General features: G+C 43.0%; 1 protein-coding gene across 1 annotated transcript in view; it reads left to right on the top strand.

Moving 5' to 3' along the window:
• The first annotated feature begins 226 nt into the window (after positions 1-226).
• The window catches only part of NR4A3 (nuclear receptor subfamily 4 group A member 3), a 36,303-nt gene continuing 19,633 nt past the window's right edge, over positions 227-16,896 (top strand). Inside the window, exons 1-4 of the mRNA XM_024126073.3 lie at positions 227-397; positions 2,696-3,672; positions 7,289-7,418; positions 7,881-8,053. Coding sequence (XP_023981841.1) covers positions 2,698-3,672; positions 7,289-7,418; positions 7,881-8,053 — 1,278 coding nt within the window. The 5' untranslated portion in view covers positions 227-397; positions 2,696-2,697. The remainder of the gene's footprint in view (positions 398-2,695; positions 3,673-7,288; positions 7,419-7,880; positions 8,054-16,896) is intronic.

Genomic DNA, 16,896 nt, shown 5'->3' with positions numbered 1-16,896 from the left:
GGTGAGCGCGGACAGCCTTTCCTCGGCTCCCCCAAGGCGCTGTGATGCTTGCTGCCCGGGGACTCCGGTCACCTTAAGCACTGCTTTCTTACCCTTCTAATTCTTTTGTAATTAATGCATTTCTAGAGATCTATTCAACCCTCACCGCCGTACGCCCAGTCCAGGCCGCGGTGACCCAGCGTAGTCTCACTGTGACCTTTGTCCTCTCTCCTGGTGCCCGCAGAGCCCACTACGGAAGAGCGCAGCCCGGCAAGCCCCAACCCTGAGACTGGACCCTCAGCGGAGCCGGGCAGCACCTCCGCCGCTTCGCCCCGCCGGACGTCCCCGCCTCCTCCACTCTCAGCCTCTGCTGGAGAGACCCCCAGCCCCACCATTCAGCGCGCAAGATATCCTCCAGGTAGGTCTGAAGGCACGACCCCTTATTCCTCCCGGGCTGGGATATGTGGGTGGAGGAGCCACATACCCAGCAAGCAGGCTGCTCGACTTGCCCAGCGCCAGGACAGCGAGTGACTGCTGGCCGCGAATTTCACGGCACAGGTGGCTTCCTTGCACGAATCTCCTCTGGATACCACACCCTGTTGCTACCTAGTGGAGCAGCCAGATTAAATTAATCGCATTGCTCAAAGATATTTTTCCTGAGAAAAATGCAAATACACCAACAGATTTGGACCTTTTATACATTTTAATGTCTTCATATTTGATCTACTTTTAATGCTAATGCATTTAAGTTATGGGATCATTTTGAACAATACAAAGCATTTTTGTTTGTATAAAACGCAAATCATTTGGGTGCAGACATTTGGATTATTGAAGCTCAAAGGGAAAGAGAGAAAGCATTTGAGCTGAAAACCAAGGAGTAAATTTGATTTGGGCAAAAGAAAGGATTGCAGGTTTGGCTTGTAATACCTCTTTATGCATTTGGTAAATGGATACCAGGTGCCTGGCCAAAGAGATGCAGATAAATAGAACTCAGTCCCAGCCAGCTCATCTTCTATCTGGAAACCTCAGAAAGACACAAAGAAGAGCAATAGGTAGGGATTGGCAAAGAAGAATGATAGAAAAGACTCATGGAGAAATCCAAGGGAGGAGAACAAATGAAACATCAGGCAGTGTTCTTTCTTTTAAATGACTAGCCTTTCATTTCACCCCAACAACTGGACAGCAGGATAAGTGCTCTTTTAACTTCAAACTAATGAGTGTTTGTAGGGCGCTCGGAAAATAAAGGCTTGAACTGGCCTCTCCTCATCACTGCTTCTTCCACCAGGCCCTCAGCACCTTTTTACAAGTCAAGATTTCATCCCATACATGTATGACTCAATCAGATTTGGAAGTGTGGGTAAGAGAAAGATGTCAAAGGAGATGTGAAGTATTCACTTTTCTATTAATCACACCTTTTACACCATAGACTCCAAAGACACGTTAAGCACATGGTCTTCCTTTGGCTCAGAAAAACCAACCACCAGAAACTGCCCAGTTTACTATTTATATTTAGCCATAAAGAAAGGGAAATAATTAGATAAATTATCCACTAGATATATTTCTCAGGGCTTTCTCATCCAGTTCAACCTCTCTGAACAATAGTAAGCACTCCAGATATCATTGCTTTGGGGGCTGAGAGAAACTAAACCTATTAAGAAACTGGTTTCTTTTCTAGGGGTGCTAATTCTTCTGTCCTAAGAAAATATGTAGATAACTAACCTATTATGACAACTGTAAACTATTGTTATAAAGCAGCCACTGATATACTTTATTTCTTAGCATGGGGGAGAAATACACACACACACACACACACACACACACATATATATAGCATATATGGCAGAGAGCAGGTTTGGTGGGTGTTTTGTTGCAGCTGCTGATCTTTTTCTTTGCAGATGGTGCAAACTCCCCCGAGTCCATTTCCTGGACCTACGTTCCTACCTCACCACCTAGCTGGCTGAAATCATCAACAGGGGTCCAGTTTGAGCAGGCTGCTAGCCCTGCTTGGAGGAGTAGGGAGAGGGTGGGAGAAAGCAACCACAGTGTGTGTGGGTGGCCTCAGTTGGTACTCATAAATGTTAGAATGTCACTGGGCCAGTAAGTCCCATGTAGGACACCTTTTTTTTTTTTCTTTTACTAACTCATAGGTTTACAAATCAAAGCGTGTGACTTGGGGGACCAGTGGTCTTTTTCACCCAAAAGAAACCAACACGGCATTCACTGGATTTCTTCTTGTCCTCCCAATTTGTGGCTGAGGTCACTTCATTTAATCTCTAGGGCTCAAAACCACTTTTAATAACACGACTGGGCTTATGAGGGAAGACATCAAAATTCACAGATATAGTGGAGGACAGGGCAAGGGAGGGAAGGTGGGCACAGAAGTTCTCAGGAGGCTGGGTTTTGGCAACCTGTGGCCCCTTTGGCAGTTTGTCAGGGATTCAACTTTCTTCTCAGGGGAAGAAGGAAGGAAGGGAGGGAGGGAGGAAGAAAGGAAGGAAGGAAGGAAGGAAGGAAGGAAGGAAGGAAGGAAGGAAGGAAGGAAGGAAGGAAGGAAAGAAGGAAGGAAGGAAGGACTCTAAGTCTATGATACGAGAAGGTGGAAAGAATGTCACTTCCTCTCTATTTCCCATATTAGAGAGCGACAAGTCCATTGCTACCTATTAGCTAGGAAGAGTGCCGACTTGCTTCTGAGAGACCTTTTTCCTCTCCCTTGCAGATATGCCCTGCGTGCAAGCCCAGTATAGCCCTTCACCGCCAGGTTCCAGTTATGCAGCACAGACATATGGCTCGGAATACACCACGGAGATCATGAATCCTGATTACTCCAAGCTGACCATGGACCTCGGCAGCACCGAGATCACAGCCACGGCTACCACGTCCCTGCCCAGCTTCAGTACCTTCATGGAGGGCTACTCGAGCAACTACGAACTCAAGCCCTCCTGCCTGTACCAAATGCAGCCGTCGGGGCCCCGGCCTTTGATCAAGATGGAGGAGGGCCGCGCGCACGGCTACCACCATCACCACCATGACCACCACCACCACCACCAGCAGCAGCAGCAGCCATCCATTCCGCCCCCCTCCGGCCCGGAGGACGAGGTGCTACCCAGCACTTCCATGTACTTTAAGCAGTCCCCGCCGTCCACCCCCACCACGCCGGGCTTCCCCCAGCAGGCGGGAGCGATGTGGGAGGACACGCTGTCCTCGGCACAGGGCTGCATCGCACCCGGCCCGTTGCTCGACCAGCCGATGAAGGCGGTGCCCACGGTGGCAGGCGCGCGCTTCCCGCTCTTCCCCTTCAAGCCCTCGCCGCCGCACCCGCCCGCGCCCAGCCCCGCAGGCGGCCACCACCTCAGCTACGACCCGACGGCCGCCGCCGCGCTGAGCCTGCCACTGGGAGCCGCCGCCGCCGCCGCCGCCGCCGCCGCCGCCGCCGCGGGCAGCCAGGCAGCCGCGCTCGAGGGCCACCCATATGGGCTGCCGCTGGCCAAGAGGGCAGCCGCGCTGGCTTTCCCGCCGCTCGGCCTCACGGCCTCCCCCACCTCATCCAACCTGCTGGGCGAAAGCCCCAGCCTGCCGTCACCGCCCAACAGGAGCTCGGCGTCGGGAGAGGGCACGTGCGCCGTGTGCGGGGACAACGCCGCCTGCCAGCACTATGGTGTGCGCACCTGCGAGGGCTGCAAGGGCTTCTTCAAGGTGAGCGCTCGCCTACTCCGACTCCCTCTCCCCTCCGCAGCCAGCCTCCCCAGACACCCGCTCGAGTGAGCGTCTAAGCGGGCCCTTCCCGGTTTGAGAGGTATACAGGTTATACTGTGCATTTCAGTAGCCTTTCCTAGCACCCTCACACCCACTTTCTCAGGGCTTTTTAACTTGACGTCCATTACAGGACGCCCAGACGGGCTTGAGGGGGCTATGAACTTCCTGACTTGGCGTTACCTCCTGCTTATTTTTCTGGAGAGAGCTTTCAGCAGATTCGCAAAGGGATCTGTGACCTCAAAAATGCAAACACCTCACTGTGTTCCTCTTCTGTCCATCCAGGATGTCAGAGGGAATAGAGTCTGTGTGCCAGGCCCTGGGTATTTGTATCTCATTTAACCCTCCTAGTAAGAGTTAGGACTCTAGACTCAAACAGAACTGACATTGAATTTTGGTCACCCACTAGCTATTTTTACTAACAGCGTCTTGAATGTTTAATTATCCTTGTTTCATAGATGAGGAAATGGAGGCTCAGGGAGGTTAACTGCCCCTGGACACACACTCAGAGAGTGAGATGGAGGCAGGATGCCAACTCATGTTTGCATGACCTCAATGTACATGCCCTCTTCACAGCTCTGCAGCTGCAGAATAGACAGGGGCAGCTGGTGGATGCAGTTTGGGGCAGCTTGCTCTGTAGAAGATAGTAGCTGGGGTCTCATCATTCCACTCCACTTCTGTACCACACAGAGTGGGGACACTCTTCATTATCTCAGAGACCCAAAGGAGAATTTTATAGTGGGAGGGTCTTCAGCCTCCCCCTTATTTTGCCCAGGAGGATACTGAAGTCTAGAGAGGTGATTTAGTTGCACATGGGGACAGTTCCAGCTGGTTTCTCCTGACTCTTGAGTTCAGTGCTCTTCTCACCACTCAGGTGGAACAGGCCTTATTCTCTTGCAGCTCTACTTTTGCTACTGACTCCCAGACTTCTTCAGACACTTAATTCTGTGCCACCCTCCCCACTCCTCACTCCCCTGGCTATTATGTCAGGCATTTGCAAACCCCCAAATGCTCAATAATCACTTCCTAGCCTTCAGTGCTGGGCAGGGTGGAGGGAGAGGAGAAGCTGGATGCTGATTGGATAATGAGGATTTGGGAGGCCAATAGGACGTACTAGGAGCATGCTGGAATTGGAGTCAGAACACTCAAATAGGAGTCCTTGATCTGTCACCTACCAATTTTATGATGTTGGGCATGACACTTCCTTCCAGGCCTCAGTTTCCCTATCAGGTGAATAAATTTCAGAGAAAGGCTGTGAGTATTAAATGAGAGAAAACATTTATGAAAGCACTTTATAAGCTTTAAAGGGCCATAAAAGAATAGCTCATTATAAATGAAAATACAAACATTTATTTAAAAATGCACATGTGTGCATTGGTATAAATACCAACAAGCAACAGTTATTTTTGATCTGGAGACAGGAATCATGTGATTAACTTCTGCAGATAAATGAGAAAATGCTTGTAGAAAGATTTTGCAGTATGTTAAATGCCATACAGGAGGTATGCAGGATTATGATGCTTTAAATGTAGAACCATCGGTTTAGCCGTTTTTTTCTGTCTTAACTACTCAAGCTTTACTTTCAAGTAACTGCATTCCTTTAGCAGATTTGCTTTTTACAGCATTTCAGCAGAAATGCTGAAAGGCAGTGAAATGGGCAGCTGAAAGGGGGAAAAGAAAGAAAAACAAGAGAAGTACAAGTAATCCACAAATATAATCACCCCTGAATTGACCAAAATACAGGAGCGGTGATACATTCCTCGTCTAGAAATGTCAATTAAGTGTTCCCCAACAGCATCCTTTTTCTGCAGCAATATCTTGAAAACAAATCTATACTTGAAAGGGTAGGGGTAGGATAAGGGAGAACCACCCCACAGATCTGTTAATTAAGGGAACGGGAGCAGGTTTTACCCAGTGGCTTTCTACCATTAAATTGAATTCTTTAAAAATGTGACATGAAGTGCAGTTAATGATGGGAATTCAGTGATTGAACCATAACGATCTCTCCCTGTCCTTAAACTATTGTGCAGGCATACACAAATGTGGGGAAGGTTTGAGGTTATTGGGAAAACGTATACCTGAAGCAAATGCCCCCAGCACTGAAACTGGGATATCCTTGAGGACGATGGCAAGAAATAGAGTTTTTTAAATTACTTCATGTTCAATGAAAGAGAGCTTCATTTAGGAAACACAAGTTTCCTACCCTTACAAACTGCTGCGAATTTAAATGGTGGAAACCTCAGAAGTATGTTTGTGTTTTGGAAATTTTGCATTTTAAACTAAAATCACCTGCTAAAGCAGGGAAAATGTATCTGGCTTTAAATTTTATATAAACAGTTTAGAAATGATCTCTTAAAATGAAATTAAAAGGTGATAGAGTGAAAACTGATACAAGGGGATTGAGAACTGCTGAAAATTTAAAAAGATAGAAAGTAAATCTATTTAGAATTTTAGACACAAAATAGATCACCGATCCCAAATTACCTGGATTTCTTTTTTTTTATGCAGCCCAGGCTTACCAAATAAATTCCAACTTTCTGCTCTATTTGGATTTGAATAGATTCAGGTAATTTCTGAATGAGTGGTAAATACACATCCATTTGCACAAATGTTTTTAATTTATTTTTTAAATCAAGCATTCTCTTATATTTGGAGCATAAAATATTCTTTATTATTTCTTTATGTTTCATTTTAAAAATTATACGTGATTCTGAAGAATACAACATTATTTTATAACCAGGCCCAAGTTTTATGATATGACTTTTACAGTATGGCTATTTTGATGTCTGTATCAATAGTCATTTATGAAATAACCAATTAATGGGAATTTTCATTGAAAATATATGGCTCTCATATTCCTTCTTTTATCTCATTCTTTTTGTTTGTTTGGTTTTTTGTTTTTTCTTTCTTGGATGTGATAGCGGTTTTTAGTATCCCGTTTTACGGTTTTGCTTTCAAAAATGAGAAATGGACAGTTTACCATTCTTTTAAAAATAAAATACACTGCGCAAGCTGATTAAGTGATTTTTTTTGCATTAAAACATTATTTCCTATATGTTATAACTGGACAAGTCCTCGTTTTTGCTTTCTATGATTTCATCTCTATTGGGGAACAAAGCCAGTTTCTGTGATATTTGACTTACAATAGTGATATCCAGCAAAGTACATCCCAGATAATTTTGATTTTATTTTAATAAGGTCAGCAATAATCAGGGGAGTGGAACAAGTAGAAAATTGTTCCCAAAGGGATATTAAAAGTGAAGATAATCTAATCCTCCAAGGTATGATATGTTGACCTGGTAATTTCAGATATGATTTTATCATTCAGACTTGGGTGTCTCCTGAGACTTGCTTCAGAACAATCCGAGATGATTTTCATTGTCAGCAGCTAACACTAATAAAATTGTTTTTCCTGCAGGCTAGCGTGTTAGGAAATTAAATTTATCTAATTATACGAATTGCACTGTCGCTTTTCACATTGTAATTAAAATACATCTTGTCAGGTCCTACCTCTTTCCAGAAACTATTAGTTGACTATCTCTGTATTGTATTTCCTCAGAGAACAGTGCAGAAAAATGCAAAATATGTTTGCCTGGCAAATAAAAACTGCCCTGTAGACAAGAGACGTCGAAACCGATGTCAGTACTGTCGATTTCAGAAGTGTCTCAGTGTCGGAATGGTTAAAGAAGGTATGGATATAATGCTTTTTGTCCAGCTTGCTTATAAATATTCTCAGATATCACTGAAAAAGTTAGTATTTACATTAGAATGGTGAAGTTTCCTAGTTTCCCTTTCTTTTCAACATTTTATTTTTATGGTATGTATTTACATTCAAAAATAGCTGAGGTCTACTTATTCTAATTTCTCAAAATCAATAGAGAGCTTGTGTACATACATCTTTGTTCTATTTGAGAAGGAGACTTTTAGGGCTAATTCATTACCAAATGTAAGTATGGGGTGGCTTTTATGCTGCTTGTTTCAACTCTCATTAAATCATTGTGTGACTATTACTCCAAACTTATTGCCACTTTTAAATGGTTGGTCTCATTAATGATTTGCTCAACTGTAAAGTGTTTTGATTCCTTTTTGTGACTTATGGCTGTTCATGGATATCTTTGAAGACATTTTTTCTTTGTTTCTCTCGGTATCAGTTGTCCGTACAGATAGTCTGAAAGGGAGGAGAGGTCGGCTGCCTTCCAAACCAAAGAGCCCATTACAGCAGGAAGCCTCTCAGCCTTCTCCACCTTCTCCTCCAATCTGTATGATGAATGCCCTCGTCCGAGCTTTAACAGACTCAACGCCCAGAGATCTCGATTATTCCAGAGTAAGTTTTATGATGTCTTGCTCTTGAATGAATGATCAGGGTCTCTATTCATGATAATAGTAATAAGAGTGGATTGAATGACTTTGTGCCTGGCACTGTGCTCAACTGTTTTCATACCTTTTCTCTATTTTTCACTTCACTTAGCAATTCCAGTGCATCCATTGCACCAAATAATTTTTGCCTTATTGAATCTCTAAATGCCTTAACAAATGACCCTGACAGTGCTGCACCTGTCATACCCATTGTTGCAGGATTCCTGATGGTTGTGCCAATGAAAATCTGCACAGGTGAATTACAATTTGTACATTTCTTTCATGCTTTAGACAAAGTGACTACTTTTTTTTTCCATATTGTGACCAAACCATCTGGGTAAGCTTCAAGTTATCCTTAAAACAGTTTACCCAACTGCACCGGCATTGACTGACCTACTGCTTATACTGAGGGATTAAACCATTGATGGAGAGGAGCAAACTCTAGCCTTGACATCGGGAGGTGTCAGGAGGACTGGGATGGAATGCTGCCTCTGCTGCTTCCTGCCAGTGTCACCTGGCTCCTGCTCTTGGCTTTCTCATCCTTACAGTGGAGATGATTACAATATTTAACCTCAGAGGGATGTTTTGAACGTCAGTCACACAGGAATGACGGTTGAGAAAACATTTGAAAATTGTAAATGATTACCAGTGTTGTTATTTAAGCCAACCAAAATATATTAACACTTTTATTTCATATGGGATATAGTAAAATATCATCAGTTTGAACCCTGCAAATTCCCAGAAATTTGGATAACACAAAGAAGAATGATGAGAAAGGATTTTCTGAGCAAAGGTATAAACATTACTGGAAGGCAGTTTTAAAAGACACTTAGAAAAGCAGACTTCTAGTAAGACAGGGTCTCACCAAAGAAGAAAAGAAAGGAAAAAGATCTCAATTATTGAGCAATTTCTACATGCTAGGCATTGTGGTACTTTGTCTCATCTAGCCATTGAAAGAAACATGAACTGTACGAATGGTTAATCCCACCGTAAGACAAGAAAACTTAGAAACACAGTTTACGCACAGATAAGAGAGATACCAGTCCAGGGATCCCCAGTTGGTTGATTTGGCTTGGCAGCAGCTACCAGATTGCCCTTTCCAGGTCCAATCAGTATTTCAAACTTCTGGTTGAAGGGCTGGCCAAGAGTGTGAGAGTGTCTGCCATATGCCCTCCTTTTAGGGTGCAATGTTGACAGAAATGAAGGGGTGATTTGTGTATCTGCTGTGATCTTCCTTCCCTCATCCCCTCCCTCATTTTAGGTTGTGAAGCCTCCTCTCCACACTTGAGCGCAAGACTTCATATGAGAAGCATGGTAGACCCTTAGCATCAAAGGTTGAGGACTCTTACTCTGATTACAAGTAGCATCTCTTGACTGAAGTCAAGTCTCAAATAATAGTCTAACAGAATAATGCAGTGATTAAGGGCTTAGGTTTTGGAACCATGCAGGCCTTGATTAAAATCCCAACACCATCATGTACTAGCTGGGTGATCTTGAGCAACTGATTAAATCTTTCAGTACATCAATTTCCTCATCTGTGTTATGGAGTAATAAAAATAATATCTACTTCCCAGGGTTTCTGGGAAGTTTAAATAAGATGATACTTGTCAAAGCTTTAGCACAGTGCCCTGTATGTTATCTCCTTGACCCAAACTTCTTATTCTATCCTTTGTTGAACGTTCTAATGGGTATAAGCACTACACGTCAGGTGCTATGTAGCAAAACCACTAAGGTAAGTGTTATGATCTCTCATAGATGAGATTAAAACTGAGAAAGGCTAAAGGACTGACTTGCCCAAGGTCACATAGTAATATGTATCAGAGATAGAATTAGAAGCCAAGTGGGCCCAATTTGGCCCCCAAAGTCTGTGCTCTTAAAACCATAATTCCTTGCATCTCTGGTTTCAGTGAGAGTGGGTGATAGAAAAGCATTTGGGAATAAAAACTTTTCCATGAGCCAACTCTGGCCTTCCCTTATGCAATTCATCTGAATTAATGAAGCTTCTTGGCACTGCCTTCACTGAGGCTACAGCACACAGTCTGACATTGTTCTGGGGCATTTGAAATCACTATTGATGGCCAGTCCAGAGGTTTAGTCCATGAAGTGATTTGGTGGGTTCGGGGGGGCCCAAATTATCCAATTATTGGTCTACATGGCCTAATTAGTTATTCAGTGGCAAACCCTACCCCGTACTTTGAGTTGTCCCAGCTGGGAACTGCCTCACACTGAAAAATCAATCCACTGTGTTTGCTGGCTTCTGCACCATTCAGGGTGTTAGCCTAGAGTCATCATCCTCATCAACAAACATTTATCCAATTTAATTGTTAGCTTTGCCCAAAATAACAGATTGACCATGCCAGAGTCTGGGTCACACTGATACTACCTTTGGGGCCTGGCTCAATTATGTAAAGCATATTTATTTTAATTGCATTGTTTTGGAATTGGGTTGAACCTCATAGCTTGGATTCTCCTGCTTTTAGATAGCTTTACAAAATTATCAAAAATTGGACCCAAATCAATTAAATTAAAAGTCTTTTTTAATAAAACACAGTGAGTTTTCATCAAAAACTTGGATGAAGGCAGAGAAGGCATGCTGATCACATTTGCAGATGACAGAAAGCTGGGAGGGATCGCTAATATGATGGATGTCAGTGTCAACATTCAGAGTGATTTCGACAAGCTGGAACAGGATGGGCTGAAACCATCGTGAAGAAAGATCACAAAAATAAGTGTGAAGCTCAGCATTTCGAATTTTTTAAAATGGGAGAGCCTTGGCCTGTCAGTGGTTCCTGTTAAGAAGATCTCAGGAGTTTATTCCATACACATTCAGTAAGAACCAACAAAGTGTGCAGTGGAAGGGAGGGATGCTAAATTAGCTTAGGCCTCAGTAGTAGAAGCATGGGACTAGAACCAAGGTGATGGTGTCCCACGGACTCTGTGCTGTCAGCCCACACTTCAAGGATGGAGTTCAGTTCCAAGCTGGGATTTAAGAGGATCCAGTGTATGTGGATACACTGTTTCTGGAAACTCGAAAGGGATGGTTGGAGGAAATGGAAATACGTAGACAGAAAGGGAGAAGATTTGGCAGGATTAGGTCACACTTTGGCCCTGTCGCCAAGAGGACTGTTGCTCCCAAGGGCAGAACTAGAGGGTGAAGGAGGGGGCCCTTCCAGCTCACTCTGAGGACAAGGAAGAGCTCTCCTGGCTCTAAGAGCTCCTGTGGAAGCGTGAGTGCCTCAACACAAGAAGAAACTAAGAACACATAACAGGGTTTCTCACAAGGAGAGAGGTTATTTTGGCTGATACTAATTTCCTTCCAACGCTAAGATTTTATGATTCTAGGGTTTACCTTACTGTCCCTCAATGCAAGTGAATATATATACATATACATATAAGAATATGTGTTGTTAAACAACTTGTTGCTTCACAAGATTGAATTTGCTTCGTTCTCTTTGAGAAAAAAATTAACATAAAATGAATGAAGCAAAATGAATTTATTGAATGCCTACTTTGAGCCAGGCACCATCACATACATTCTTACATAATTTCACTTAAACCCAGTTTATGTGGTACAATTTATGGTTTCAGTCATTTTTTTAATGTCATTCATTGAAATTCAATTTTCATATTACCTTCTCCTTAAAGTTTTTTATTTATTAATTCGTAGAACTGGAGGTGATCTTGAGGTCATCTAATCCAAAACCCAGATTTCAGAAGAGCAAATAAAGGCTTAAAAAGGTTAAGTGGCTTGCCTAAGGTCAGTGGCAGAGCTAGGGTTAGACCCAAATCTCATCACTCAAAGTAATATGTTTCTCTTTCACCATACTGCCACTTCTGTTTAATGGCAATGTACTAGTTTTTTTTTAATAGAAGCTTTATTAGATTTTAAAATTTACAATAAGAGTAATTTATCAAAGGCAGACCATTTAGAAGTGAATAAAGTGAAAAATGAAAGTCTCTTCTTCATTTATTCCTGCCTAATCTATATCATAGTGGTATACATAATTTTACATTTTAAATAAGAATATGCCCTGTCAGTTTTGAGTCAGACAGTTGGCTTGACCAAAACAATTTATTAAAGATGCTACCTTCCCCCAGTGAATCAGAGAAATGAGAAAATGTTTGCCAGGCAGGTCTGTTCTAATCTTGTACCTGTCTATGTGCCTTTAAGGTAGTAAGTGAGCGTTTTCCTCGTTTGTGGGAAAGGGAGGTGAGGAGTTGTTCCAAGTCACAGAGGGAAGGGGGTTTTCAAGGCCAGAAAGAGAGCTCTTCGCTCTGTGAAGCATTCCTGGCTCTGGGAACTTTTCTTCTCCTTTGGGCCAAACTTCTCTCCTTCAAAAGTGAGCTCAGATCATTGTATATCAGTGCAGTCAAAACATGTCACATTTGATTTGTTTCTTCTCGAAATGTTGCTATTCTGTACCCCACAGTTGCTTTTAATTGAGCATTACAAGTATATATAGATACTGGGCTTGTCTTCAGAGCCTGCATAATTACTAATGAGAAAATGCACTTCACATCCTCATTGGTTGGTCATTTCAAGTATTTTCCAGCAAACTAGGATGTTTTCTGGTAATGGGTGTCACCTAGTATAGTAACAGACTCCAAATACAAGAGATACTGCCCAGATAAAACCAGGCACCAGCAAGAGGCATTTAAATATGTTAACAAGATAGCCTAAGAAACAACATGGTTGACACGTGTTAAACCTACAAAGTAAACATCATGAAGATTCTGCAAGAGGGTGCTTTCATGAAGCTACTCAGAAGACCCTCTCAAATTGCCACCAACTCACTAGATGATTTCAGGCAAGTTCTGCCCCGCTGTAGGCCTCAGTTTTCTCATCTGAAGGCCGAGGAGATTGGACTAAATGCACTGCCATGATCCCTTCCAGCCTTCTCCTTCCCTGACCCTCTGATTCCCCTATGGGTACAGGTCTGCATTTCCCAAAATGTGGTGCCCAGACTGCATGTATCAGAAGGAGTCAGGGTGTTTGCTTAAAATGCAGATTCTCAGGGCCACATGCAGGCCTACTGACTCAGAATTGGAGAACGGGGGAAGGCAGGCAGGAATCTGTATTCTAAAGAGGACCTTGGATGATTCTTTGGCACACTAAGCCTTGAGAACGATCGATATGGTTTAATAAGAACAATTCAATTTTGCCTCGTATCTCCTATTTCCCAACTTTCTTGGGGTTGAGAAGGAGTGAGCAATAGAGATAAGTTTAACAGAAAGTAATTGATTCATTTAACAATTCTTCCAGAGCAGTGGACACGTTATTGAACAAGATGCAGCTCCTGCCCTCATGGAGCTTACAGGCAAGTGAAGGAGACAGAAAGTAGACAAATATGTAACTTCAGTGATGCCATTGATGGGAAGAGAGGAGGGTTTTTTGGTTTTGGTTTGGTTTTTTAGAGAGGGGAGGCAATTAGATCAGAAAAGAAGAAATTTGGGATAAAATATATTCATTGCCACTTTTTTTTTTTTTTTTGCGGTACACGGGCCTCTCACTGTTGTGGCCTCTCCCGTTGCGGAGCACAGGCTCCAGACGCGCAGGCTCGGCGGCCATGGCCCACGGGCCTAGTTGCTTTGTGGCACGTGGGATCCTCCCGGACCGGGGCACGAACCCGTGTCCCCTGCATCGGCAGGCGGACTCTCAACCACTGCGCCACCAGGGAAGCCCCTCATTGCCACTTTTTAAAGTGTCACTTTTTAAAGTGTAAGAACCTAAGACTATGTATACATAGTTTGGCTCATAGAATGATAACATCTAAAATATAAAGAAATATAAGGACCCAGAGAAATGTAACATTCTAAGTGGAAACAAAGTGTTCTTAGGACATTTTACATATTTAGCCTGGACTGACACTGAGGTAGAGTAAAGAGCAGATTCCACTCTGCTATGAAAACATCACATTGCTAAATTTTAGGGCTGGTGTTCACCAAGGGTCTCACGTAATTCCCAAATAATTTATTTTAGGCCTAGGTTGTGGCTGAAATCTGACCTGTGTAGCCATGGTATTGCCATTTGAAATGTGTCAACTCAATTTAGTTTAAATAGTATTCATTGTTTTTTGCAGCTCTAGATTCTCAATCTAAGTGCTTCTGAGAAATCTGCATTAGACATTAGCTATCAGTAAATGCAATATTGTGTCTTTGATTAGTGGTAAAGCCTGATTATTGATTATCCGTATAGGCTGGAATAAAAAGCATAAATAGGAAAAAAAGATTCATTTTTAAAGTCTTTCTCTATTTGGTCTATGTCTGATTAGAATGGTCAATAAACAAGTATTTCTAGATTTTTCTTTGGTGAACCCCAAAGCTGCTTATCCCAGAGACAGAGGGATGAAGGGGAGCACAGAAGCAGAGATGGGGTTCTGGGTCTTCCAACTCCACGTCCAGTATTCCTTAGCGAGGTGTTTATAAACTGCTAGTCCAGGCAAAGACTCTAAAACGTTTTGTTCCATTTCTTTAAATCTTATGTTCAGTAGAGGGGATACTTGATTTGTCTTTTCCCCCCAGCAGTTGATGCTGACCCTCCAGTCACCCCCAAGTTACTGGTGGCTCAGGCTGAATCCAGTTTGGCTCCAGAATTCTGAAACGTGAACCAGAATCACTGCAGGTGAAGCTCAGAGGGTCTGGCTGAAGTCTGGCACACAGGGCCTGCTGGCTTTCCTCCCTGCTGGACTCTGTCAGAGAAAACCTCATACACAGGCAGCAACTGCATTTCCCTGTGTGCAGGATGCATGAAATGTGAGCCCAGCAGGGTGGAGGCCTGCAGAGGACCCTGGGGGAAAGCTAAGTGCTCTGGAGGATTCTGAGCAAATATTGGAAGCAGGGAAATTATTGAGTTGTGAGCCATGGTTTCAGGGACTTCAGTGCAGGAGAGAGCTGTTAGGTCCCGTTCCTTGACATTCTTTAGTCTTTTTTTCTCCATTTAACACAGTATTTTAAAACAATAATGCTGAATCAGTATCAAATTCTAGGCAATACCGTCATACCTGGTGTGATCAGCAACATTTAGAATCATCAAATGCAAGAGCCAGCACATGGAACATTCACCAGGATAGATGATGGTCTGGGCCATAAAACACACCTTAACACATTTAAAAGAATAGAAATCATACAGTGTCTGCCTTCAATCCCACAAAGGAATTAAAGTAGAAATCAGTAACAGAAAGATAGCTGAATGCAAGAGCCAGAAGGAATCAGCTAGTCTAGTCACTTCCAACTTCAGAGGCAGAAACAAACCCAGAGAAGTTAAGTGCCTTGTCTAGGGCTGCACAGCAAGTCAGTGCCAGAGCCTGGAGGAGGTCTACTGCCTGATCCAACATTCTTTCCTCAACTCTGAATTACCTGGGAGTTTCACATGTAGTGCTGTCAACTTTCTAAAGGTGGCGCTACCCTGAATTTCATCCTGCCCCTGGAGAGCATATGGAATTAGATTCATATAAGAAGAGAAAGTTTGAAAATAAAATCTTTTTTTTTTCCACTCTCCTCCAGTTAATAGTATGTGTGCAGGAAGGAAGTGGTGGGGAGTGTCTCTGACACCAGTATCATGCTGTCATCCTTGAATATCTGTGGGAAGGATGACTGCTTCCTTCTCTGGACTTTGCTTCCCTGGTCCATTACAACACAGAACATCCAGGGCTTCACAGAATCCAGGCCCTGGGTGGATTATTAGGAACAGAGGAGCCAGGGCTTTGAACTGGACCTGATATTATGGGATCCTAGAAAAAGTCAGGGCTGAAAATTAGAAACCTTCCGGTTCAACCCCTTCCCCCATTTTATAAATATGGAAGCCGAGGGACAGTGATAACTCCAAGTATCAAAACTGTTATCAGTATCATCACTGTCATCATGTGTTAAACACGTTCTATGCGTCAGGTCCTCTGCATGTATTGTCACATTTAATCATCACAACAAAATGTTAAGGAAGATATTATCCCCATTTTACAGAGGAGAAAACTGAGGCTCAGAAAAGTGAAGTAATTTACCCCAGATAACTATAGCAGCAGAGCTACATTATTTCACAAATTAGGAGCCTAGACAAATCTAGGATCAAAGTAGCTTGGCTCCTTGTCTGATGTTTCTTTTGTTATTTCATGATGCCTCTTGGGAAAACACAAAGGAAAAAAAAAAAAGACCCAATTAAGACAAGTGCCTCATTTCCTCAGACCTGTGTAGTTCTACAGTGAGCACTTGGCTGCTTATTGGCTGTTTGTCCTCCAGCCAGGTTAGAGTATTGTTGCAAACCTAGGCACTCCCCTGACTGTTCTTTCATGGAACAATATTCAACAACTGTTTATTGAGTGTCAATTATGTGCCAGTCACTGTGTTGACAAAATATGGGACCAAATGAATACATACATGGAGAACTCCAATTAAAGCAAAGCAAAATACTTTTTAAAACTATCCTACAGGCCACCAGCTAGTAACATCAGACCTATTAACAGCCAGGAGGTATAGGACTGGAAATCACAGAGCCATGTTTAAGTCTTGGCTGTACCACTGTGGGTTATGTAACTTGGGAAAGTCTATTAACCTTTCCAAGCTTCTTTGAGCCTCAGTTTCCTCATCTGTAAAATAAGGATTAAAATCCATGCCCTTTGAGGATCAACTGAGAGACACAAAAGCATGCTCAGCTGTGTTCGTGTGAAGGCAATGACGTGCATATTTACGTGAATGTTTTTGCACATCTCCTAAGTCTCTGTGTTGTTGGTTGTCCCTTGATTATTATCTCGCTGTATCAATCTTCCTGCCTGACGCAGGAAAGATTTTCCTCCAGTGATTCAAGCAAAACCCAGACTC

This window comes from Physeter macrocephalus, chromosome 9, assembly GCF_002837175.3.
Source record: "Physeter macrocephalus isolate SW-GA chromosome 9, ASM283717v5, whole genome shotgun sequence".
NCBI lineage: Eukaryota > Metazoa > Chordata > Mammalia > Artiodactyla > Physeteridae > Physeter > Physeter macrocephalus.
The sequence above is the reverse complement of the archived record's forward strand: the minus strand, read 5'-3'. Positions and strand labels throughout refer to the sequence as shown.